At 41.6% G+C, this 26778-nt stretch overlaps 1 protein-coding gene across 4 annotated transcripts in view; it reads right to left on the bottom strand.

Annotated features, from left to right (window-relative positions):
- Nucleotides 1-25589, bottom strand: part of LOC123748317 (tripartite motif-containing protein 5-like) — a 75739-nt gene extending 50150 nt beyond the window's left edge. For 2 of the 4 annotated variants that reach the window (XM_069337404.1, XM_069337401.1), the window contains exons 1-2: nucleotides 23722-24177; nucleotides 859-928 (exon numbers count right to left, since the gene is read on the bottom strand). In XM_069337404.1, the coding sequence (XP_069193505.1) occupies nucleotides 859-864 (6 nt within the window). In that variant the 5' untranslated portion in view covers nucleotides 865-928; nucleotides 23722-24177. Of the gene's footprint in view, nucleotides 1-858; nucleotides 929-23721; nucleotides 24178-25292 lie in introns of those variants that run through there. The other 2 variants (XM_069337402.1, XM_069337403.1) reach the window with 2 other exon arrangements.
- Nucleotides 25590-26778: the final 1189 nt, after the last annotated feature.

Raw genomic sequence — 26778 nt, forward strand, 5'->3', positions numbered from 1 at the left:
GAGTACACTACCTGAGAACATCACCATCACTACACTACTCTTGGTGCCTCGGCGGCGTGTTCCATGCGGCGGCGCTTGGCTGGGCGAGACACTGCTGACGTAACAAATTCTTGCCCAGTAACACCACTGGTACTGGCACCAGGCTCGGTAACACTATGTTCTGATTCCACTTCACTAAAACCAGAAAAAGAGTCACCTTCCTCTGACTTGTTACCGAAAATATCCTCAGACTCTAAATAATCACATGAACTGTGTGGTCGAGGGTGAATTGGAGTAGACACTGGGCTAAGTGGTATGGGTGAGCATACAGTATAGGCCTCGCCATGGGAGGCGGCTGTATCTCATTTTCACTGTCAGTGCTACTATCATCGGTCAATTGTGTGTAGTCTTTATCAATATCAGTTATCAAAATTACTTTCCTCACCATCAGAAAATAATTCACTGGTTATTTGCTCTTGGACGAGTGATTGCGTGGTGCGCGCCCGATAAGCGTTCGGCCGTGCGCTCGACATGGTGGCTGCTGGGTAACTGATGCCTCCCACGCGATGGTAGTGTGAGCTGGATTTTTTTTTACAAAATGGTGTCTGTTTACTATAACCCCTAAGCAGCGTATGGGAGTCCCCTCTACCCGCGGGCCTTTCAAATCTTGCGCGGTACTCCAATGCATCATATGATGTGGAGCACAAGTTACTGCAAGTCACTTAACCCATCATATGATGTGTTGCGCACTTAAAGGGTTAATACGCTCAGCATCACTAGTTAATGGCAACATAATAAATATACTTACCATCACTAGTTAATAACAATATGATACACACACACACACTGGTAGTACAGTAAGAATAAAACTGTCCTTACCATCATTAATGGGCAGAAGTTGTGTCTGCTATCGTCCTTGGGAGCCGAGCAGAGATGGAAGCAGTATTACCTATTAGGCAAAATAAAACAAATTTAAGGTTTCTATGACTAAATTTTTCCCACCAAAACATAGTACATTTTTAGAAAAATTTAATAATATTTTTTAGGTATTGTACTTTGAGCAAAAGTAAGGAGGGTGGGCAGGAGTAAGGAGGGTGGGCAGGAGTATGGAGGGTGGGCAGGAGTAAGGAGGGTGGGCAGGAGTAAGGAGGGTGGGCAGGAGTATGGAGGGTGGGCAGGAGTAAGGAGGGTGGGCAGGAGTAAGGAGGGTGGGCAGGAGTATGGAGGGTGGGCAGGAGTATGGAGGGTGGACAGGAGTATGGAGGGTGGGCAGAAGTAAGAAAGGTGGGCAGGAATAAGGCGGGTGGGCAGGAGTAAGGAGGGTGGGCAGGAGTATGGAGGGTGGGTAGGAGTAAGGAGGGTGGACAGGAGTATGGAGGGTGGGCAGGAGTAAGGAGGGTGGGCAGGAGTAAGGAGGGTGGGCAGGAGTAAGGAGGGTGGGCAGGAGTAAGGAGGGTGGGCAGGAGTATGGAGGATGGGCAGGAGTATGGAGGATGGGCAGGAGTAAGGAGGGTGGGCAGGAGTAAGGAGGGTGGGCAGGAGTAAGGAGGATGGGCAGGAGTATGGAGGGAGGGCAGGAGTAAGGAGGGTGGGCAGGAGTATGGAGGGAGGGCAGGAGTAAGGAGGGTGGGCAGGAGTAAGGAGGGTGGACAGGAGTATGGAGGGTGGGCAGGAGTAAGGAGGGTGGGGCAGGAAAGGGGAAGGGGGTATGGGCGGGTTCTCGGTTGCCTCCCCTCCCTCTCTAACAGCCTACGTAATACAAACCACATGCATTAACCCTAAAGCTGCTACAGCCTGGGCTGTAAAAGCTGGGGCTGGGCAAAAAATATTTGAATTATGTGAAAATTAATATTAAATGTTAGACAAATCTCCAACTTATTGGCATAAGCGTCATGCAAGTTTCATCCTAATATTTTCAAAAATGTATTTTAGACAATTTTTTTTTAAAAGGAGAACATTTTGTTGATAAGGAGAACAGCTCCTATTAACTGGAACTGAGGGATAATGCAGTAATAAAGAGATGCAAGCACTTGTACAATGTACAAAGAAGAAGAATAGTAGCAAGAAGTGTCCACAAAGTGGATATGCAGCTGGTGCCTGTATAGCATTGCTGAGTGATGCATCATAATACCAATAATAATGAGTATGTTATCATGCTCTATTTTGTTAAATATCATAAAAATGTATTGCCTAATGTTAATATCTGTTACTGTCACCAATATCCAAAAAATATATATATTTTTTATCTCCCTTGTTTATTATCTCATTTTGATGTAACCTCTACATCCTGGAGAGTGCATACCCATCCCTAACTATGTCAAGATAGAATGAAATTGGTCACCCAATAAATCAGTCACAACTGGCAGAACTTGGGACTTTGAATTTCTTTTGACTGAGTTTTTCACAGATTTCAAATTCTATTTTCTTTGTCTCTTTAGGCGGTTTTTGATGATCAGGGCTTTATCACTTTTATAAAGTACAGTGGCACCTCGATTAACGAGCGGCTGTATCTAAGATCATTTCGAGTAACGAGTGAGCCACTCACAGCAAATTTGTCTCTATTGACGAGCTTCACCTCTATTAACGAGCAAAACCACATGGTGCTTCCTAGCGTCTCGCGGGTTCTCACAAATTCTCGGACGCCTCCGACGCCAGTGTTGTTGTTGTATCGCGCATGACAAGCATCCCTCTGCATTTATTTGTGCTTTTCTTTCAGTATTTTGTGGTTTTGTGAAAACAATTTGTAACGCAAGATGTCGCCAAAGAAGCTGCTTGTTAAAGATAGTCTTGTCAAGAGGAAGAAACACACAATTACTATGGATTTGAAGAAGGAAATTATAGCAAAGCATGAGCGTGGTGTCTGTGTGACTGATCTCACAATGGAGTATGGCAGATCCTCATCAACAATTTGCACCATTAGTAAGGGGGTAGGAGGTAAGGGAGGATGCTGCCTCTTTCAGTGAGATCAGGGAAGTGTTGGGAATGTTTGAAAAGGTGACCGCATTCTTGGAAAAGCTGCCCTGATAAAGCAGTGACAACCTTGTGTGTGAACATGTTTAATGACAATTTGCCGACTCGTTTTAGGAACATCCTAAAACAAAGACAAGAGCAATTGTCAATAGATACGTTCTTTGGAAAAGTAGAGAAAAGAAGAGCCAGTGATAGTGATCCACAATCCGGTCCCAGTGGGGAGAAATTCCCGAGAGAGCCCCCCTGATTCAGAGGTGGATTCTCCTGCCACACCATAACCCCTCTCCTCCTTCCCACCTCCCCATCGTCTCATTCAAGCAAGCAACGACTCTTCATAAGGTAAACATGAAAATAGTACAACAAAACATTCATAAATACATGTGCAGTATTATATTTACATTATAAAATGTCATACAAGTATGGATATTTTTGTGAGTGGAACGGATTAAATTTATTTCCTTTATTTTATATGGGGAAATTTGTTTCTAAAGACGAGTTTTCCACATAACGAGCTCGGTGCCAGAAAGGATTAAACTCGTTAATCGAGGTGCCACTATATATATTTTTATCCCCTAAATCATTATAATTTTTCCTATACAGTATTTAGTTTTTTTTTTTTTTTGGGGTGGGGGGTATTTTTTCTTGACATCATTCCAACACATATTGACCTACAACTTTCACATATTTGAGTACGAATGCCAAACAACGTTTATTAAAACATATAAGTAAATTAATGAATTAGAACTACCTTATTCATTATCGATAAATTTAACTTCAATTATCTCTAAAACTTTGAGTCAGCTTCAAAAAATTCAGTTTCTGACCGATTCTCACGATTTTTACAAATATTGTGCACAGTTGTCTGTTCTACAATCCTATTAGAATGGATTTTTCACAAACCCTGAACATTTGTAGCTATCAATTTTTTTTCTAAATTTGGCGCATAATTCAAATGCCACATTGATGATATTTTTTACAGTAAACTAAACTGAAAACATATATTCTAAATCTATGAAAATGAAGATCATATACTATTCTGAGAGCATAATAACACCAAATGAACAATTAGTGATAGTTTATATTTTTGCAGCTTATCTCAATATCTGAAGTTTTCAATATTCAATTTTATAATTATTTTTTATTTTCTTACTTTACAAGTTACGTTTATGATCATTTAGACAAAGTTGCAGGATTTGCTAGTATGCACAAAAACTTGGAAAGCATTAGAGCAAATTTGAGAAATTGAACTTTGCCATCAGGTCCTGTTGTATATGTATGCCATGCACAGCTTAAGGGTTAATACAGAACTGTACTGTATAAAATGCATAAAACTTCAAACTAACAATATTTCTCTAATTATAACAATAATAATATTTTAAATAAAACTACTTGTAACAGTCAATATGTACATTAAATTTTGAGTATGCCTATAAAATAAGCACAGGTCATGTCAACGCATTGGGCCTGGATGAGATGGCTGGCACCATGTGCTTCTCCTCTTCCTGGGGTAAAAACGTCGGGCTCGCGCGTGAAGGATTTTGTGATAAATTTGAACAATTTTTACTGTTTGAACTCATTTAATCTATCAAGATGTCTCAGAGCAGCATTCATGGTATTGAAGGTATAAAATAAAAGAGAAAACATTTGTCAATTGATCAGACAGTTGACTTAACAGAGAAAGCAGAGCGTGGATACTCTGTCACTCGACTCGCCCAAGAATTCAACATTGGTAAAGCTACAATTTGTGATATAAAAAAGCAGAAGGATAATATTAAGAAATTCTTTGCTCAAACTGATGCAATAGGCAACAGGAAAAATTGAGGCCTGCTAAGTATACGGATTTGGACTCGTCTGTATTTAAATGGTTTACACAGCATGGTGTGAAAGGAATTGCTGTTTCAGTTGATTCTATTAGAAATGCAGCTGAAAGACTTGCTGTAAAGTTAAACATTGACAATTTCAAGGCTAGCACTGAATGGGTATGTCAATTTAAAGAAAGGTATGGCATCATTAACAAGAAAATTTGTGGCGAGGCATTAAGTGCAGATGTTGGAAGTGCTAATGCATATAAGCATAAACTTTCTCAGCACATTATATCTAATAATCTAAGCTGGTTTTAAGTGTACAATGCAGATGTAACAGGCTTTAACTGGAAATGCCTTCAAAGAAACACTTTGACCTTCAGGCTTGAGAAGAGTATTCCTAGTTGCAAGGTAAAGAAGGAAAGAATTTCAGCATTATTGTGCTGTAACGCAGATGGCAGTCACCGAACAAAGTGCGCAATTGTTGGGAAATCTGCCAACCTCAGAGCATTGAAAAACTGCATGAACAGATTACCTGTCATCTACTACAACACAAAAAATGCCTGGTTCACACAGATTATTTTTGAGGATTGGTTCCAGAATCATTTTTGTAAAGAAGTAAAAAAGCAGCAGATCAATATGTGTAGAATTCATCCTGCTGAGGTAAAGGCAATGTTGTTGACTGACAATGCCCCAGCTCACCCCATTGCTAAATTAACATCGCCTGATGGCAAAATAACATGTATGGCTTTACCACCAAACACTACATCTGTAATACAGCCCATGGATTAGGGGTTATCTATGCTCTCAAAGGCTTTATAAAAGAGCTATGAATTCAGATATTTTGGAAGTTCTGCTCTCTGAGGAAGACGAGATGCCTAATAAGGATACGAAGTTTAGTAGAACACTAGAAAATTTCAAGAAATATTCAATTAAAGATGCAATTTACAACTAGGCCAAGGAATGGAGCGAGTTGAAGGTCACCACATAAAAGAATGCATGGAATAAAATTCTGAGTCCGGTACCTGGTTAGAATAAAGACGAAGATGACTATGATTTTGAGTGCTTTGATAATGCGATTTTTGAGACATTCAGAGATGAAGGTGAGGAAGATTTGCAACTTTCTGATGTGACTGAGTGGTTAGATAATGATGCTGATGATCCAGGTTATATTGAATTAACTGATACTGAGATTATCCAGTGTGTTACTGGTAATAATGATGAGGATGTGAAAGAGGAAGATGATAGTGTGTTACCTATTCCATATGCTGCATCATTGCAAAAGGTTAATGATCTGCTTGATTTGGTTGATGTAACTGATAATGAAGAGCTGACAGATTATTACCAGCACCTAAAGGACATGAAAGATATTATAATGAAACTCACAACAAAGAAACAAACTAAGATTCAAAAGTTTTTGGTACGGTTTCACAGTAGGCCTACAGGACCAGCACCCTGCACTAGCAAGGACTCATGATCCGAGGATGCCCAGGCAATTGGACCAGCACTAGCAAGGACTCGCCTCCTGAGAATGTCCAGGCAACTGGACCAGCACCCAGCACTAGCAAGGACTCACCTGCTGAGGATGCCCAGGCAACTGGACCAGCACCCAGCACTAGCAAGAACACACCTTCTAAGGATGTACAGGCCACTGGACCAGCACTAGCAAGGACACACCTTCTAAGGATGTCCAGGCCACTGGACCAGCACCCAGCACTAGCAAGGACTCACCTTCCGAGGATACCCAGGCAACTGGACCAGCACCCAGCACTAGCAAGGACTCACAGGCAACTGGACCAGCACCCATCACAAGCAAGGACTCACCTTCCGAGGATGCCCAGGCAACTAGACCAGCACCCAGCACTAGCAAGGACTCACCTTCCGAGGATGCCCAGGCAACTGGACCATCACCCAGCACAAGCAAGGACTCACCTTCCGAGGATGCCCAGGCAACTGGACCAGCACCCAGCACTAGCAAGGACTCACCTTGCGTGCGTGAGGGCCAGAGACCAAACGACACAAAAATGGAATCAATACAGGAAGAGGCCGAACCCCCAAACATACCAGCAATACAAAGATGCGAGAAACAACTACACGGCAGTGAGGAGAGAGGCAGAAAGAAATTTTGAAAAAGGGATTGCAGACAAATGCAAAACAGAACCAGGTCTGTTCTATAAATTCATAAACAACAAATTGCAGGTAAAGGATAATATTCAGAGGTTGAAAATGGGAAATAGATTCACGGAAAATGAAAAGGAAATGTGTGAAACATTAAACAAAAAGTTCCAAAGTGTGTTTGTACAAAATGAAATCTTCAGGGAACCAGATACAATAAGAATTCCAGAGAACAACATAGAGCACATAGAGGTGTCCAGAGAAGAAGTGGAAAAAATGCTCAAGGAGCTAAATAAGAACAAAGCAGTTGGTCCAGATGGAGTTTCACAATGGGTTCTGAGAGAATGTGCACCTGAGCTCAGCATTCCTCTTCAACTGATTTTTCAGGCATCCCTGTATACAGGAGTTGTAGCTGATATGTGGAAAAAGGCTAACATAGTTCCAATCGACAAAAGTGGAAGCAGAGAAGACCCCCTTAATTATAGACCGGTATCATTAACAAGTGTAATAGTCAAAATATTGGAAAAAAATAACTAAAACTAAATGGGTAGAACACCTGGAGAGAAATGATATAATATCAGACAGACAGTATGGTTTTCGATCTGGAAGATCCTGTGTATCGAATTTACTCATTTTCTATGATCGAGCAACAGAGATATTACAGGAAAGAGATGGTTGGGTTGACTGCATCTATCTGGACCTAAAAAAGGCTTTCGACAGAGTTCCACATAAGAGGTTGTTCTGGAAACTGGAAAATATTGGAGGAGTGACAGGTATGCTTCTAACATGGATGAAAAATTTTCTGACATAGAAAAATGAGGGCTGTGATCAGAGGCAATGTATCGGACTGGAGAAATGTCACAAGTGGAGTACCACAGGGTTCAGTTCTTGCACCAGTGATGTTTATTGTCTACATAAATGATCTACCAGTTGGTATACAGAATTATATGAACATGTTTGCTGATGATGCTAAGATAATAGGAAGGATAAGAAACTTAGATGATTGTCATGCCCTTCAAGAAGACCTGGACAAAAGTACATGGAGTGCCACTTGGCAAATGGAATTTAATGTTAATAAATGCCATGTTATGGAATGTGGAATAGGAGAACATAGATCCCACACAACCTATATATTATGTGAGAAATCTTTAAAGAATTCTGATAAAGAAAGAGATCTAGGAGTGGTTCTAGATAGAAAACTATCACCTGAGGACCACAAAGAATATTGTGCGAGGAGTCTATGCTACGCTTTCTAACTTCAGAATTGCTGTTAAATACATGGATGGCGATATACTAAAGAAATTGTTCACGACTTTTGTTAGGCCAAAGCTAGAATATGCAGCAGTTGTGTGGTGCCCATATCTTAAGAAGCACATCAACAAACTGGAAAAGGTGCAAAGACATGCTACTAAGTGGCTCCCAGAACTGAAGGGCAAGAGCTACGAGGAGAGGATAGAGGCATTAAATATGCCAAAACTAGAAGACAGAAGAAAAAGAGGTGATATGATCACTACATACAAAATAGTAACAGGAATTGATAAAATCGATAGGGAAGATTTCTTGAGACCTGGAACGTTAAGAACAAGAGGTCATAGATATAAACTAGCTAAACACAGATGCCGAAGAAATATAAGAAAATTCACTTTCGCAAACAGAGTGGTAGACGGTTGGAACAAGTTAGGGGAGAAGGTGGTGGAGGCCAAGACCGTCAGTAGTTTCAAAGCGTTATATGACAAAGAGTGCTGGGAAGACGGGACACCACGAGCGTAGCTCTCATCCTGTAACTACACTTAGGTAATTATCTGCTGAGGATACCCAGGCCACTAGACCAGCACCCAGCACTAGCCATAACTTACCTGGGAGTACCAATTGAGCTGTACAGCACAGTTCTAATGACATTAAATGTACAAAGTGTAGTTTATGATATAAGTGTACTGCAGTAGTGTGATTCTAGTGGTCTGTACTTTATGTACAGACTGTAGTGTATAATGTACATTTGTTAGAAAAGTTACTGTTCTTTAAACAATTTATATTCATACGTGTGGCACTCTCAGGATATTAAGGCTAACAAAGTTTGCACTACAAAACTCAACTGGTAGGGTAAGTACAGTACTGTAACGTGCAATATCAATTTATTTCATTGCAATTCAAATTCTTGGTTATTTAAATTTTTCAAAAGGCAAATGTGTACTGGCATATGTATTATTAATTTTTTTTTTTTTTTTGGGGGGGGGGGAGGGGGATGCTGGGGCCGGATTGATGGAATGAATTCCACACTGAAATGAATCGGCTACGCCCCCATATAGTTCGTTCAAGCGAGGGCACACTGTATTACTCATATAATTTCTACATTTACTGTCTACATTTAATGTCATTTAATTATACGCATTTCTTTGATAAAGTGTTTACTCGTGTCCTTTATGATCTTGGTTATTTGTAAGTGCTGGCCTCATTAACCTTAAATTATAGTATGTTTATGTTACTCTATGTTCTGATATGTTCCGAGAAAATGTCATGAGGAGCAGTTCTAAAATACACCTTGTATTTCCATTCAGTAATTAATGTAAATAAACTACTGTACTGTTGCTAGAACTACTGACTCCGTAATGTAATAATCTATGCCAGTACTCTGACTATACTCTGTACCTGTAAAGTAAGGCTGTAAAGTACCTGTACATATTTTTTGTCAATTTTACTGTAAATTATCTACTTAAAATTATCTGTTAGTTTAAGGACTTCCCCGAAACTCTATGCGTGCTAATGGCTTTACAGGAATGTAAAATCAACTTCATTTCTATGTTCTCTCTTAACCCCTAATGTACCTTCTTGTATATAAATAAATAAATAAATGCTTGTCATCCTTATGAATCACCTTTGTATTAATTTTTTATTTTCCTTGAACATTCTCATTTTGTTAGCTTACTTCTCTTATAGTATTAAGTGTTTTACCCCATCACAACAATAATTAAAAAATTTCTATATTACTATTAATTTTGCCCGAAACGCTTTGCGTAATAGTGGCTTCATTAGTATGTGTAACTGCTGTCCCTTCAATTGAACAATACTCTTATTACACATAGAAATCACAATAGCGTGATGCATCAAATTTTTTTATTTATTTATTTAATTATTTAATTATTTATATACAAGGTACATTGGGTTTGTGAGAATACATAGCATGGTATTTACAATCTTGTAAAGCCACTAGTATGCGCAGCGTTTCGGGCAGGTCCTTAATCTAACAGATAATTTTAAGTAGGTAAATTCTAGCGGAATTGATAAAATAACAGATTCATTGCAAGAGAGAAAAAAAGTTAGATGAGAGAGATTAGTAGGAATATTAGAGCACATTGTTATATTAAAGTTCTGATTGCTTGCATTGACAGCTTGATTGGAAATTTAAACGAAGATTAATAGGCACCATACAGCAAATTGAAAGCACATATAAGAAGACAGCAATGATAACAATGGTAAAGTTGTTTGGGTTGGGTACATGAAGATTGGGAGATTGGGTAGCACTAGATACATTGCAATTTTAAAGCAACAAGGTAAAAAAACTATGCAGATGAGATTAGGTACTTTTTAGTTTTGTTTTTGAATGATGCAAAAGTTGGACAGCTTTTCAATTCATTAGGGAGTGAGTTCCATAGACTAGATCCCATTATTTGCATAGATTGTGTGTGTACAGATTAAGTTTGACTCTGGGGATAACAAAGCGATATTTATTTCTGTTGTGGTGATAATGGGTCCTATTATATCTGTCCAGGGAGAGTTTCAGAACATGATTTGCATTTAAGAACAGGCCTTTGTAAATGTAGTTGACACAAAAGAATGTGTGGAATGAGATTATGTTTAGCATGTTTAGGGAGTTAAACAAGGGGGCTGAGTGTTGTCTGAAAACAGAATTTATTATTCTGATAGCAGATTTTTGCTGGGGGATGATGGACCTGAGGTGGTTTGCAGTGATTGAACCCCATGCACAGATACCATAATTAAGATAGTGATAGATTAGTGCATAATATATTGAGATGAGAGCAGAGTTAGGTACATAGTATCTGATTTTGGAGAGTATACCAACTGTTTTAGACTTTCTTAGTTATGTGTTGTATGTAGGTGCTGAAGTTGAGTCTCTTATCTAGGAATAGGCCAAAAAACTTTCCATCATTTCTATTACTAATGTTAACATTGTCTATGTGAAGCTGAATTGCATTTGTTGATTTGCTTCCAAATAAGATGTAGTAGGTCTTTTCTATGTTAAGTGTTAGTTTGTTGGTTGACATCCATAAGTGGACTTTTTTTTAGTTCATTATTAACAGCATTATTTAGTGTATGTGGGTTGGGGTTAGAGTAGATGAGGGTAGTATCATCAGCAAACAATATAGGTTTCAGAATGTTGGTGACATTAGGCAGACCAATGATGTATATAAGAAATAGGAGAGGTCCCAAGATGCTGCCCTGTGGCACTCCAATGGTTAGGTAAAGTAGGAGAGGATATATCATTGATGGCTACACATTGGTGTCTATCACTAAGATAGGATTGGATATAGTCCAGGGCATGGCCTCGGACTCCATAATGATGCAGTTTACACAAGAGGTAGTTGTGATTAACAGTATCAAAGGCCTTTTTCAGGTTAATGAAGAGTCCAGTCGTTAACTCATTTTTGTCAAGGGCTGAGTAAATTATATCAAGGAGACTAATAATTGCGTCGCTAGTACTCTTTTGGGAGTGGAAGCCAAACTGACAGGGGCCGGGTATGTCAAATTTTACGAGGTATGAGTAGAGCTGTTTGTAGATAATTTTTTCAAATATTTTTGATAGTATGGGTAGGTTTGATATGAACAAATTTGAAATGAGTTTGTTTGTTTGTTTCATTTCAAGTTTGATATGAACAAATCCACAAGAGCCGTGACGAGGGTTCGAACCTACGTCCGAGAGTGTGTAATGAAGTAAGGGCAAAGAGGTAGAACAGATTATTGACAGAGCTCAGGTGCATGGGGAAATTGTGTAAAAACCTGGTTTGTGTCTCGGAGAGACTGCAAGATCCGTGGTAGGTCAAGTTGATTTCTTGGTTGCAATTCTTATCCGTGTCATAGCTCAGTCGATTAACCACCATGCTGCGCCGAGTTTATTGTGAAATTCCCCCTGTGCGCATGAAATAAAGTGTTCCCAAAAATTCATTTTTTCTTTGTAAAATGATAAATTCCCTTCCCTGAACATGTCTGTGAGGAGATGGTTCACCAGCTCACTTACAATAGTGCTCTTATGCCTGTGGAGGCCAGTACACTTGTTAAGTGTGCGGACTTAAGCTTGGTAACCAGCAACCGAAACATCTAGTGTTTGGGCTCATGTGAGAGCCCCATTCATCAGCAGTCCAGAAATGTTACCCTGGCCGGAGTAGCACATCTGTGGACAGAGATATGCCGATAGCATCATCTCATAGCATGATGATATGAGAGTAGAAGAGATATGCCGATAGCAACCAGGAGGCCTGGTCGACGACCGGGCCGCGGGGACACTATGCCCCAGAAGCACCTCAAGGTAACCTCATTGTATGGCTTGAGCGAGACTCAACTTTGCGCGGGAACAGCTAGGCCCCAGGCGTGGGGTGAGCTGTGGGCCTCCCGCGCGCTAGCCAGTCATCGTCATGGAAACAGCTGCCATCTTAGTAAACATCTTGAGCCGCCATGTTGGTCGGCCATCTTGGAGTTGCCCTAGGGGCTGTGCTACACCGTCGCTGATTGGTCGAGAGGGGTAGGCCGCTGTATGCCTTCCTCTCATTGGTTATTTCGAGGAGGACGCGGGAATTGCGGGTGTAAGCGTCATTCTGAACATAGCTGCCACTTTGTCAAGACGCTCTCTGTACTCAATTCGGCCAAATTGAGTATAGGGCGTCGTGGTGGGTTGATTACTCAACTGCTTCACCTCCTGCTTCATCGACGACGGGGGTCGTCACAGAATCCGGCCGAAGTTGTTGCTTGGATTGGAGAAAGACATTGTGTACAGTGGGTAGAGGTACAGTGATCTGGGATTGTGGGGTAATGTGCATACGAGCAGTAACAGACTTGTAGATCCCATACCAGTGATTATTAATAATACCTGCTAGTACTCTGTAGCAGTCGATGGGAACGGGGAAATTCGTGTCAGAGTTTTAAGGCAGATTTCCCATGTTTGTGTAAGATGCTATCATTGTGCGCATCACCTGGGTACGAACGCCTCGCTTTACCGGTGGGTCGAGGGTGCGAACTGAGCCGTGTTGTGAGGGGAGGGGTTCGAGTGCGCGCCAATTGTTCGTAAAATACCACGTGATGTACTATCACCGCCTACGCCACCTACTACTGCCGTGACTGAGGCAGCCACCCGTAGCGGGGTGCCTGATGTATGGGAATGGTGTGTAAGCCGGCAGTATGAATGAGTAAATACCTATGTGTGTATTTCTGGTGATCAGTTAGTCTCTTAAATCTTGAATTCGAAGTCAGGTGTTCCGTCCACATTGTCACGCAGCACCTGTGGAGGTGAAGTGAAGTGTGGACGAGGAGATAATCACCCTTTATTGTCATCTTGTCAGTCCAGAGGGACTTGCGTCTTGTGTACACAGACGTACAGTGTGTGTGTGTGTGTGTGTGGGTACACACGGGAACAGAGTATACATAGATTAGCCACGGACAGAGAGGATGTCCATGTAATAATTATATTCCATTGTGATAATTAAAGCATTTTTGATCGTCCGTGGGATGGAGTGATATCATTTCCATGTGTAGTCTTGCAGGTGTGGAATTCCAACACTGAGCGCTCAGGTTAATGTGTGTGTAACGTCAGTGATTCCTGGCAATGATTATTATGGAGTGTACCACAGTGTGGTCTTAATTTCTTGTATTGTTCCCAGGGATGTGACAAGTGTGATTTATTATATATATATATATATATATATATATATATATATATATATATATATATATATATATATATATATATATATATATATATATATATATATATACAGAGCACCACTTGGTTTCCGAACTTTAGTTATCCGAAACTTCCAGTTTCCCGATTGGGGTTGGGGAGTCATGCTACCCGAACAAAGTTCGGGTAGGAAGGGGTCCGCCAAGCGTCACGCCGGCTTGTTGTGGTGGGTGGGAGATGGTCCAGTTTGCCCACTGTGACTTCACAGATTCACGGCCTATTATTCCTATTATTTTGAATTGCCATAAGGCTGGAATGTTCATTCTGTGCTTTTGTTTTACATATCTGCACAATCAAGAAACATCTGTGCACCATGTTGGCTCCAAATGCACGCATTGCATCAGTGATGGCTGACTGGTGGGTGGATGGACGATGGAGTTTAGGTGGGAGGCAGTATGAATGAGGGGGGGGGGAGAATCAGTGAGAGAGGGGGAGAGAGAGATGCTAGGAGGGAGGGGGAGGTAGGGAGAGATGTTAGGAGGTAGGGAGAGATGCTAAGAGGGAGGGGGAGGTAGGGAGAGGTGCTAGGAGGTAGGCAGGAAGGGATGGAAGTAGTGAGAATTAGGGAGGGAAAGGCAGGCTGGCAGGCACAGGCAGGCAGGCAGGCGCAGCAGGGAGTGAGTGGTAGTCGCGGTTGAACCGCGTGACCTTGAGAGATGGGATGTAGGGGGGCGGGTGGTTTGTTGGTGGTGGGGGCGAGACCGGCTCATTCCCGAAGATAAGCCTAACACACACTACCCGTTAGCATGATGGCAGGGAGGGAGGCAGGCTGGCTGGAAAGGAAGCAGGCTGGCAGGCTGGAAAGGAAGCAGGCTGGCAGGCTGGGAAGGAGGCAGGCAGGCTGGGAAGGAGGCAGGCAGGCTTGCAGGCTGGGAAGGAGGCAGGCAGGCAGGCAGGCTTGCAGGCTGGGAAGGAGGCAGGCAGGCAGGCAGGCTTGCAGGCTGGGAAGGAGGCAGGCAGGCTTGCAGGCTGGGAAGGAGGCAGGCAGGCAGGCAGGCTTGCAGGCTGGGAAGGAGGCAGGCAGACAGGCAGGCTTGCAGGCTGGGAAGGAGGCAGGCAGGCAGGCTTGCAGGCTGGGAAGGAGGCAGGCAGGCAGGCAGGCTGGGAAGGAGGCAGGCAGGCAGGCAGGCTTGCAGGCTGGGAAGGAGGCAGGCAGGCAGGCAGGCTGGGAAGGAGGCAGGCAGGCTTGCAGGCTGGGAAGGAGGCAGGCAGGCAGGCAGGCTTGCAGGCTGGGAAGGAGGCAGGCTGGGAAGGAGGCAGGCAGGCAGGCAGGCAGGCAGGCTTGCAGGCTGGGAATTAGGAGGCAGGCAGGCAGACAGGCTTGCAGGCTGGGAAGGAGGCAGGCAGGCAGGCAGGCTTGCAGGCAGGCTTGCAGGCAGGCTTGCAGGCTGGGAAGGAGGCAGGCAGGCAGGCAGGCAGGCAGGCTTGCAGGCTGGGAATTAGGAGGCAGGCAGGCAGGCAGGCTTGCAGGCTGGGAAGGAGGCAGGCAGGCAGGCAGGCTTGCAGGCAGGCTTGCAGGCTGGGAAGGAGGCAGGCAGGCAGGCAGGCTTGCAGGCTGGGAAGGAGGCAGGCAGGCAGGAAGCGATATATGGGTGTTGAAGTGAACCATGAACCACGTGACCTTTGAGTGTGTGTGTGTGTGTATGGGTTTGGGGTGGGGGGAGAGGGGGAGGTGTGTTGGTGGTGGGGGAGGGACCGGCTGACTCCGTAAGCCTAACCACACTCCACAGACCTGTGACCCAGATTTGTTTCTTAAATGTACAGTACATCATCGTATATTTTAGGCAGGATGTGCCTGCAGGCTGGCAGGAAACATCCAGAGGATGTTTGCCAGACGTCTTAATAATCAGTTAGGAACAATTAAGGACTTTTATAAAGCGGATCAGGACTTCACTTATTGGTGAGTACAAACAAAACACAGTCGCATTTACGCTTTGAACCTGTCGATTTTTTCCCCTAGAGTTTTTTCGTAAATTTTTTCGGAAAAATTTCTTTTTACATTTCTAGTTTATTTTTTCCCCTCTATTTCTCGTATACGAACTTACATGTTAACCGACGGGTCTCGTCCCCAAGGGGTTTGGAAACCAAGTGGTGCTCTGTATATATATATATATATTTCGTAAAATATTTTAGATTTGGGTTAGATTTGGTAAAATGCTATGCCCAAGATTACTATCCGAGTGCCGGCGGTGGGGTGGTTCAAATAGCCTCGGCTATTACCTCATTTTGTCCGGTCGTGATGGTCAAGTGGATTAAGGCGTCTTGTACATACCAGTTGCGTGGCTCCTGGGAGTATGGGTTCGAGTCACTTCTGGGGTGTGAGTTTTCAGTTGCATATTGTCCTGGGGACCATTCAGGCTTGTTCGCATATATATATATATATATATATATATATATATATATATATATATATATATATATATATATATATATATATATATATATGTATTGTGGTTGCAGTATTAACATAATTTTGGTAGAATTTGGTGAGTGACGAGGCTGTCTGGAGAGACCGCCATCGCTCTGTCGAGTAACGTAACTCTCGATAGTGTTTATCGGCATGCGGGATCGATAAATCACTCACCCATGTGATTTAAGGAGTGCGAGATCTCCTTAGTGTTCCCAATAACGTTTGATAACTGTAGGCTACATGTGTCAGCAGTAATTATATATATATATATATAATCGTAGTGTCACGGTGCCTAGTGTTATTGTGTTATTTACTGTGGTGATTGCAATGTGTGGACCTATGTTCTAGGGGTTATTGAGAGCACTGGGGTCATTTGCAACAGGAAGTAAGTGTGTGCAGTATTCTAATATTTGGAAATTATAGTACTTGCCGAGTATGTTATTGCAAAGGGGTTGTTATTTGATGGTGATTGTTGCTAGAGTTGAGCAATCACCGTATGTGATTGCAGTTCAGTAAAGTCATTGTGGGGCAGTGTTCTAGAGGGTTCATGTCCTGTATATTATTTTACTAGGTTCTGCAGAATTGTCATTGCAACCGCATTGTAACGTAAATCACTGTGATTTGTTAGTGTGATTTGTCATTGTCGTGGGTGAACTCGGCTGTAGACGAGTACTTGGGTACACATGTATTCTCCTGTTTATCTGGTAGGACATCGAAGTCCAGTATTCAGTGAGGTGATGCGAGGCAATTAATATAACGTAACCAAGGGAACGCCCATTGCTGTAAGGGAATTTGTTCTTTGACAATTTGAGTAACGTAGAATACGTTTGGGTTAATTTACTTTCCTGCAAGCAGCTTCGGTAGTCTCAAGGAGCCTAGCCGTCAGCCGGATAAGAATTAGAGAAATGAAAATATTCTAGATCTGGTCTTTACGAACAATGAAGACATTATCAGAGACATTACAATATCAGATACCACATACTCAGATCATAAGCTCATTGAAGTGCAAACGACCATCAATACTCAGAATAGACCTAAAACGTTGATAAAGCGAGAGGGGCTATTCAGTAAATTCAATTTTAATAATAAATGGATAGACTGGGAGATAATAAACAGGAAACTTACAAACATTCCATGGGAAACTGTTCTAAGTAATACAAGTCCTACAGAAGGAATAGAAAAACTGACTTCGGAAGCGTATCAAGTCTGTCTAAAACATGTTCCTTGAGGAAAGCCAGAAAGAGATCCAACATAGAAAGAGAACGCAGACGACACTACAAACGCAGGAAAAAAATAACGGAACTGATTATGCAGACACAAATTTCCTGTCAAAGAAGGAATAATTTAAATAGGGAGATTGAAGAAATCGAGCGAAAATTGAAACACTCATATGAAACTGAAGAAAGGCAGTTAGAACAGAAAGCAAATCAGGAAATAAAGAAAAGTCCAAAATATTTCTTCACATATGCGAAATCAAAAGCAAAAACCACTGCCAGTATTGGACCTATTCATACAAGTGAAGGTTCATACACGGAGGATGACAAAGAAATTAGTGAAATCCTAAAAAAGCAGTACGAGGACATGTTTAGCACTCCAATAAACATGAAAGTGGAAGATCCAGACAATTTCTTTATGCGGGATATTCAAACCCCTGTAAACATAACTGATATCAACACGAGCGCACTAAATTTTGAAAGAGAAATTGAAAACATGCCCATGCACTCAGCCCCAGGTCCAGACTCATGGAATTCAATATTTATAAAGAAATGCAAAGTGCCGGTAGCACAGGCACTCAGTATAGTGTGGAGGAAGAGCTTGGACACGGGGGAGATACCAGATGCACTTAAAGTAGCAGACATAGCCCCTCTACACAAGGGAGGGAGCAAAGCATTGGCAAAGAATTATAGACCAGTTGCACTAACATCGCACATCATAAAAGTATTTGAGAGAGTGATTAGGAGTCAGGTCACCAATTTCATGGAGACCAATGACCTTCACAACCCAGGCCAACATGGATTTCGAGCGGGAAGATCGTGCCTCTCACAGCTACTTGAGCACTATGACAAAGTCACTGAGGCATTAGAAGAAAAACAGAATGCTGATGTGATATACTCGGACTTCGCAAAGGCTTTCGATAAATGTGACCATGGCGTGACAGCACCCAAAATGAAGTCAATGGGAATAACCGGTAAAGTAGGACGCTGGATACTCGGTTTTCTGTCAAACAGGACTCAGCGAGTAACGGTCAACCATATAAAATCTAGTCCAAGTGCAGTTAAAAGCTCTGTACCTCAGGGTACAGTCCTTGCACTGCTGCTTTTCCTTATTCTTATATCAGATATAGACAAAAATACAAGTCACAGCTTCGTATCATTCTTTGCAGATGACACAAAAATCAGTATGAAAATTACCTCGGCTGAAGACATTGAAAAACTTCAAGCTGATCTTAATAAAGTTTTCGAATGGGCATCAGAAAATAACATGATGTTTAACAGTGATAAATTCCAGGTACTCAGGTACGGTAAAAATCAGGACCTTAAACATAATACAGAGTACAAAACACAATCAAATGTACCCATAGTAGGAAAACAGCATGTAAAGGATTTGGGAATAATAATGTCTGACGACCTAACGTTTAAGGAGCATAACCAAGCAAATATTGAACAGCCAGAAAAATGATAGGATGGATTACGAGAACTTTCAAATCCAGGGATCCCATCACAATGGTTGTACTCTTCAAGTCACTTGTGTTGTCCCGTCTTGAGTACTGCTCAGTACTCACTTCCCCCTTCAGAGCAGGAGAGATTGCTGAAATAGAGGGAATACAGAGAACATATACGGCAAGCATAGACGCGATAAAGCACCTAAATTATTGGGATCGTCTCAAAGCCCTCCAAATGTACTCACTAGAAAGAAGACGAGAGAGATATCAAATAATATACACCTGGAAGATACTGGAGGGCCAAGTACCAAATCTACACAGTAAAATAACAACGTACTGGAGTGAACGACATGGAAGAAAATGCAGAATAGAACCAGTGAAGAGCAGGGGTGCCATAGGCACAATCAGAGAACACTGTATAAACATCAGAGGTCCCCGGTTGTTCAACACCCTCCCAGCAAGCATAAGAAATATTGCCGGAACAACCGTGGACTTTTTCAAGAGGAAACTAGATTTATTCCTCCAAGGAGTGCCGGACCAACCGGGCTGTGGTGGGTATGTGGCCCTGCGGGCCGCTCCAAGCAACAGTCTAGTGGACCAAACTCTCACAAGTCAAGCCTGGCCTCGGGCCGGGCTTGGGGAGTAGAAGAACTCCCAGAACCCCATCAACCAGGTATCAACCAGTATTGTCTGTCGTAATTAATGGTCAGTGGGCCGGGTAATTGACGTGTTTCAGGAAGTCAAAATAATTAACCTCGATCCTTGTTTGATCGACTCACACGAATGCTTCATTGTTCCATTAACGTAACGTCATTATTTATCTGTCCGGAAGTACCGGCACTTGATTGACTCGTGGGAGGAGTAACGTCATTTTAGAATAACGTAAACGTGGAGCTAATTACTGTTATTAGCCACCTGAATTGGTCTGAGTATGGAAGGCTTAGACGGAATTCATACCTTAATGTAAATTGCTGAGCCAGTGTGAAAGGTTGCGTATTTTTATTGTTTAATTATTGATCTTGAGGATAATAATTAATTACTCTAAAGCTAATCACGAGTGATTACCGTTCTCTTAGCACTTTGGACATTGTAAATCAGAGTTTACCATCGCTGAGTGATTAGTAACTGATTAACGTAAATTAACGTAACTAGTAAAGAGATTAATCAGCTGTCTGGTAGTACAGGGATTAATTAATGGGATTTTCTCACTGAATGCTCGACAGGTAGAGTGTTGTGTAATTTCTGCGTTACTAGTGACAGTTGTAAGAGTTATTAAATTAACGTAAATGCTATTTTGTTATTAACGTAAATGTTCTTGTGTTATTAACGTAAATCAATTGTTATTGATTGTTGATCGTCCGTGGCACGGAGTGTTAACGTAAGGATTAATTTGAGGAAGGTTTGCTGGAGTTGCCAGTGAACCCATTAGTTATTGTTGTCATTGAAAGACTATTGATTTGATTGCATTGCATCCGCCATTGCAGGTGTAGACTGCACTGAGGCGTAGAACAGTTAGGAGGTTACTGGAGACGTGTTTCAAAACCCACTGTGTCATTTGTTGTAATTGTGATTATAGATCTGTTAGTTCTTTTTTTTTGATTGATGCCTCTGTGTTCACGCTTATGTTCGAGTTAGTTCATTATGCAGTTCGAGGGGCTGGTGTCTAGCTGTCATTGATAGTGTCACAGGAAGGATTTCGAGTAACGTCATTGACATTTCTTTTTGTTTTGTTGTAGTAGTTAGTACTTTATTGAATAAACTAAGTTGTTATGGTTAACACTGTCTTTTCGTTACACCCCACACACTATTATTGTTATGCATGTGTTCTTCACACTCGACTAATAAAATTGAGACCGATTCTGAGTTTTGGACCAAATATACGGCACCACATAACAATAAATTATTGTTGTGAGAGCCCAGGACCTACTCGTTAGATTCGCTTCAGCGATTGGCGAAGGTCGACGACCAAGTGGAGGGGATTTCAATTTTCATTGGGGTCTCGGCGTTTGCTCGCGCCTAGTCAATTGTTCATACATGGTCCCAAAGTGAGGAATGAGCTGCTTACTACACTGGTGTATTAGCTAAGCAAGTCCTTCCTCAGGCGACCTAATTGAATATCACGACAGGAATAAAGGTTAAAGAATAAAGAAAATTCTTAGAAATTTTCCGAGCTCAATTCCTTATAACAATTTCATTTATTCCACCACTTAAAACTCTCACAATATCTATGTAAAAATAAATACCAAATTCCACTTACTTTGGCTCTGGGGATGTGGACAAGGTGCGTTGTGATGTCATCAGGGGCTGGTGGCCCATGCGTGACACGCCCAGACACGGTCGCGCGGGCCATTCAAGCACCAGATGTTGGCACAAATATATTTTCAATTATCTGTTTTATGTATTTCCAATTTGGTTTTATTTGTTTGTTTTTTTATCGTATACCTGGTTGATACCTGGATGATGGGGTTCTGGGAGTTCTTCTACTCCCCAAGCCCGGCCCGAGGCCAGGCTTGACTTGTGAGAGTTTGGTCCACCAGGCTGTTGCTTGGAGCGGCCCGCAGGCCCACATACCCACCACAGCCCGGTTGGTCCGGCACTCCTTGGAGAAATAAATCTAGTTTCCTCTTGAATATGTCCACGGTTGTTCCGGCAATATTTCTTATGCTTGTGTGCATATATGATGCATATTTGTATCCTTTACAATATGTATACAGCAGAATGTTCATAATGTTCCATGAAACTGTGATACATGTGTCAGTAATGTGTCCACAATAAATGTTTATTGTCGCAATATTACGTGTTAAAAATTCACTAAAATTACAATATGTACAGTTTCACACACTATTTACACACTAACACACTGTATTACACAATCAGTACTTCGGAAGTGAGTAATAATCAATGAAGTAGTCCAGGGTACACAGCGCGACTTCGCTCTCGTTGCACCAGGTACAGATAGAATTTCGCTTCCTGTTTCTTTGTTCTGTGTGCTTGCAAATAACGCACTCATGTACACCCTTGGCATTAGTACCTGTAGGTAGTATGTATCCAAGCTTGTAAAATGTAAGGTAGTCTTGAAAAGATTACAAGGAAAGATCAATTTGTAAGGTAGTCGTGAAAAGATCCCCTTGTAAGGTCCCACACAAGAGATTCAGCCAGCCTCAAAGAGTGTCCGTCAGTAAAGAAGAGATTCAGCCAGCCTCAAAGAGTGTCCGTCAGTAAAGAAGAGATTCAGCTATTCTTGAAAATATCTATGGAAAACACCACCATGGAAGCCGCTAACACTGCTCATCTATGCTACTTGTATCAGATGCATCATCACTGAATGCAGAAAACGATTCATCTATGTATCATCTAAATAAATTGGAGATAGCATAGATGGGCAAGGGTGGCGCTCAGAGCTACAACTGGATATGCTCGCTGTATCGTCCTCATAGGTGCTGTATCACTTGCATCTGATCTTTGTGTTAGATCCTATTGCGTCTAGCTTCACCAATATTATGACCCTTATATTCTTCAAACATTAAGGTTTGAATTTCACCGACAAAGCACGATCTTTCAACTCGCGTCGGACAGGTGTTTGGGAGCCAGAGGCGCGTGTGCCACTCGGTACTAACCCAGCCAGCAGCCCTAGGGCATAAGGGGAATTTTTTCCTAGATGGCTACCTCTCACTGGAGGTCCTAAGAGTCCATTTCGTACACAACCAACCTCGCACACATTTAGAATGGGTACGAAAAAATCAAAATGAGCTTTCTCGGTTGACAAACTGCGTATTCTCGGTTGGCGCAGTTAAGTGGTTAAGGAGCGTCTGGGATCTTCTCTGATGTAGGTTCGAACCCTCTTCACGGCCCTTATGGATTGATTTATTTATTTAATTTATATACAAGAAGGTACATTGTGTTAGAGAATACATAGCATAATATTTACAATCTTGTAAAGCCACTAGTACGCGCAGTGTTTCGGGCAGGTCATTATCTAACTATTACCTAACAGATAATTTTAAGTAGGTAAATTCTAGCAGAATTAATAAAATGATAACATACATTGCAAGAAAAAAAATGAGATGAGAGAGAATAGTAAGTATATTAAAGCACATTGGTTTATTAAAGCTCTGGTTGATTACATTGTCAACTTGATTGTTAATTTAAACAAGATTAACAGACACCATACAGCAGATTGATAGCACATATAAGAAGACAGCAATGATCACAATGGTAAAGCCATTATTCATTTATTACTCTTATGTTCTTTGTAAACAATCTTTTGAATAATAATAATATTTTTAATATTATTATTTACACACATAAAATCACACTAACGTGATATACATCAATGAGAAAATTCACTCGGGCTGTGAGGCGATGCGAACCTGCAATGTTTGCGTCACCTCACAGCCCCAGTGGATCGTTCATTCATGTATATCTCCTTAGTGCGATTTTCTGTGTATCTGAAGATGGGCATACGGTGTTCAACTACAATACTTAACCCCTTCACCTGAGTGCTTAGGGGCCTTACGTAAAACTTGGCCTGGCTTCAGGACTTCCTGTGATATCAGTAGAAATCTGATTGTAAGACTTTTAGGAAGTCAGTGGTGGTACAGTGGTAGAGTATGCAGCTGGCAATGCCTTGGTCGTGGGTTTGCAACACCACACAGTCCCAGTAGATTTTCTCTATTATTATTATTATTATTATAAAAATTATCATATTCGATAGGCCAATGTCCACACCCCAACACTGCCATAGGCTTATTTCCACACCCCAACAATTGCATGTTCGGGTGTAAGACAATGGTGGAGCAGAAAGTACTCAAGTACTTACGGATGATGAGAGTGCGAGGAACAAGGTGGTCAGGTGGAGCCAGTGACTCCTTCCTTCAACAGTTTTGTCTCTCCCTCGTGGTATATCCTCAATGTCTTCAGTGGTGTGGCCTCACCACACACTTACACTGCCATAAGTGTCCTGAGAGTACTGTGAGAGGGACAATTTGGCGGGTATTGTGGACACAGGTCTTTAAGACAGGCGAACTTCACGAGTCGTGGAGACGTCTATAGCAACCTTTGTTGTGATGACGTCACTCGCTCGCTCGCTTACCCGCCACGGTGCTCTTCCCATTTTCTTTGGTTACTGATCTTTGCTGACGTTTAACCTGAGAGCCACTAATACTGGTGGCCTCAACGAGGACAGGAAGTTGGCGGCTTGTCAAAGGTCCTACCCATTTGCCTGGATGATCTTTTCTATCTGTATTTTAAAACCCAGTAGAGTTTTGGTGTTTACCTTACCTACTCCTTGGCGGGTAGGCTGTTCCACGGGTTTACAACCATACGGGTGAAGAAGCCTCTCCTGTTTTCTGTCCTACATTGTGGCTTGTTGAGCTTGAACCCTTTGCTCCTCGTTCGTATTACATCTGACCTTTTGAAGAAAGTGTCCGGATTGACATCGTCCAAATTGTTGACTTGTGATGGACTCTACTACCGGGACCCTGGACTGTACTCTCAGGACCCTGGACTGTACTACCGGGACCCTGGACTGTACTACCGGGACCCTGGACTGTTCTACTGGTGTAAGGGGGGCTAGCCTTTAACCCTCACTTTCCTGGTTAAATGCTGGTCGTTACTAAGTAAAACTATATACAGGAACCAGAGTATGTGCTGTGTAGCCTATAATAGTTCACCTCGTCAAGATCTAAACATTTGACAGTTTAGATGTCATGGCTGGAGGATACTGTACCCTTCTATGTTATACTGTAACTCTGAAGTTCTCCGCCACCACCTGCTACCCACTGATTAGTTTCCTCAATTGACGGTGGAGCAGGATACCCTCAACTAGGCATAAACCCCGAAAATGGATCCCCAGTTATCGGAAAAGGATGGGATAAGATTTCGACGTTAGTGTGGGAATTAAATCTAAGTATAAAGGGACTATCTTTGGTATTAAATAAATGCTTGCTGGCTTACAGGGCAGTTATAGCCCCGCTCCTGTGCCAGGTAAGTCCACTACGGGCTCACCATAGCCCGTGTTACTTTGGAACTTTTGTTGTAAGTAGCTGAATCTAAAGCAGCAGCAGGCTTACAGGGGGAACCCAAGTTTCAAACACGGGGACTTAATATCAACAACAATGAAAAATTATCGTTGGGGAAATTCCACTAAACACCACAAATTCTATAACAGATTTATTACAGCAAAGATTAACACTGAAAATAATGGTAAGTTTCAAACGTTCTATCTGAACACTTCCTAAACTGAATACTGAATACAGAAATGATGTGGACTCTACACTGTACTAAAACTTCAGAGACAGATACCTTAAACACCACAGACAGGCCAGTTGTTCAGCCTTACTCTCTGAGAGATGTTGACCCCCAGGAAGCCTCCAACACACACTAACTAACCTCTCCACACTGACCTCTCACAGGCTGACCCAGGCTCGTTGTTCAGCCTTACGCTCTGAGAGATGTTGACCTCCAGGAAGCCTTCAACACACACTAACTAACCTCTCCACACTGACCTCTCACAGGCTGACCCAGGCTAGTTGCCAGATTAATCTTTGAAAATGATTATTAACTAAAATCCAGTATTTGTCACTGAAGGTGACTTTATTATTCCAAAACAATTGGGATTTATCTAGATACAAGAGCCAGATTAATTACAATATTCAGTAGCACTTGTATTTCACTAATTACATGATTTAGGAAACTAGACTGGGTACTTATTTTCCAATGACGGAATACTTTTTCATATATTCAAATCTTACTGAAGTCAAATGCTTCTTAGGTAATATACAAGACTTATTACAATACAATACAATTTTATTTAGGTAAGGTACATACATACAATAAATTTTTACAAGGAGTGGTTGACGTATAGGTAGAGCTAGTACATACAGTGCCTAAAGCCACTATTACGCAAAGCGTTTCGGGCATATATTCTCTGTTCTCAATTGACGTTAATTTTAACATAAGTGCTTAACCATGATTGACAATTCCTCCTAATTCTGTAATATCTTTCATAATTCAAGTTCAAGTATGTTTATTGAGATAAGCAATAAATACATCTCAAAGGGATAGAGTAGCTTAGGCTATTTCTACCCCCCTCTACTTCAAGTCCCTCAAGGGGCGCACAAATTCAGTGAGTACAAATAGACATATAACAGTACAAGAATCCCATTTAACATTGCATACAGCAAGTACAGCATATAATTGTTACATTCTTGAGGCAAAATTCTTGTAGCTCCTAAGTATACTGTCTATTTATTTATTTATTTATTTATTTATGCATATACAAGAATGTACATAAGGAATGTGAGGATACAAATATGGTAATTACAGTCTTGTAAAGCCACTAGCACGCGCAGCGTTTCGGGCAGGTCCTTAATCTAAGAAAATTTTAAGGAGGTAAATACTTGCAAAATTTATAGACAAAAAAAGATAACAGATTACATGAAATGAAAAAAAAAAAAAAAAAAAAAAAAGATGAGAGAAAATTGTAGGTACAGTATATTAAAGCACATAGGTAGCTAAGATTGATTGCAATGACAGCTTAAAATGGTAGTTGACAACAAATTGGTAGGCACAATACAGCAGAAACAATATAAGATTGATTGCAATGACAGCTTGAATGGTAGTTGACAAAAATTGGTAGTCACAATACAGCATATGGCTAGCACATAAAAGAAGACAGCAATGAACACAATGATAAGGTTGTTTGATATTACATAAAAATTAGGAGATTGGGTAACACTAGGTACAGAGCAAATTTAAAGCTCAGTGTAGGAAACTAAGAAGATGAAGTTAGGTACTTTTTGGTTTTGCTTTTAAATAAGGCAAAAGTTTTACAGTTTTTCAATTCACTAGGGAGTGAGTTCCATAGACTAGGTCC

This window comes from Procambarus clarkii, chromosome 37, assembly GCF_040958095.1.
Source record: "Procambarus clarkii isolate CNS0578487 chromosome 37, FALCON_Pclarkii_2.0, whole genome shotgun sequence".
Taxonomy (NCBI): Eukaryota; Metazoa; Arthropoda; class Malacostraca; order Decapoda; family Cambaridae; genus Procambarus; species Procambarus clarkii.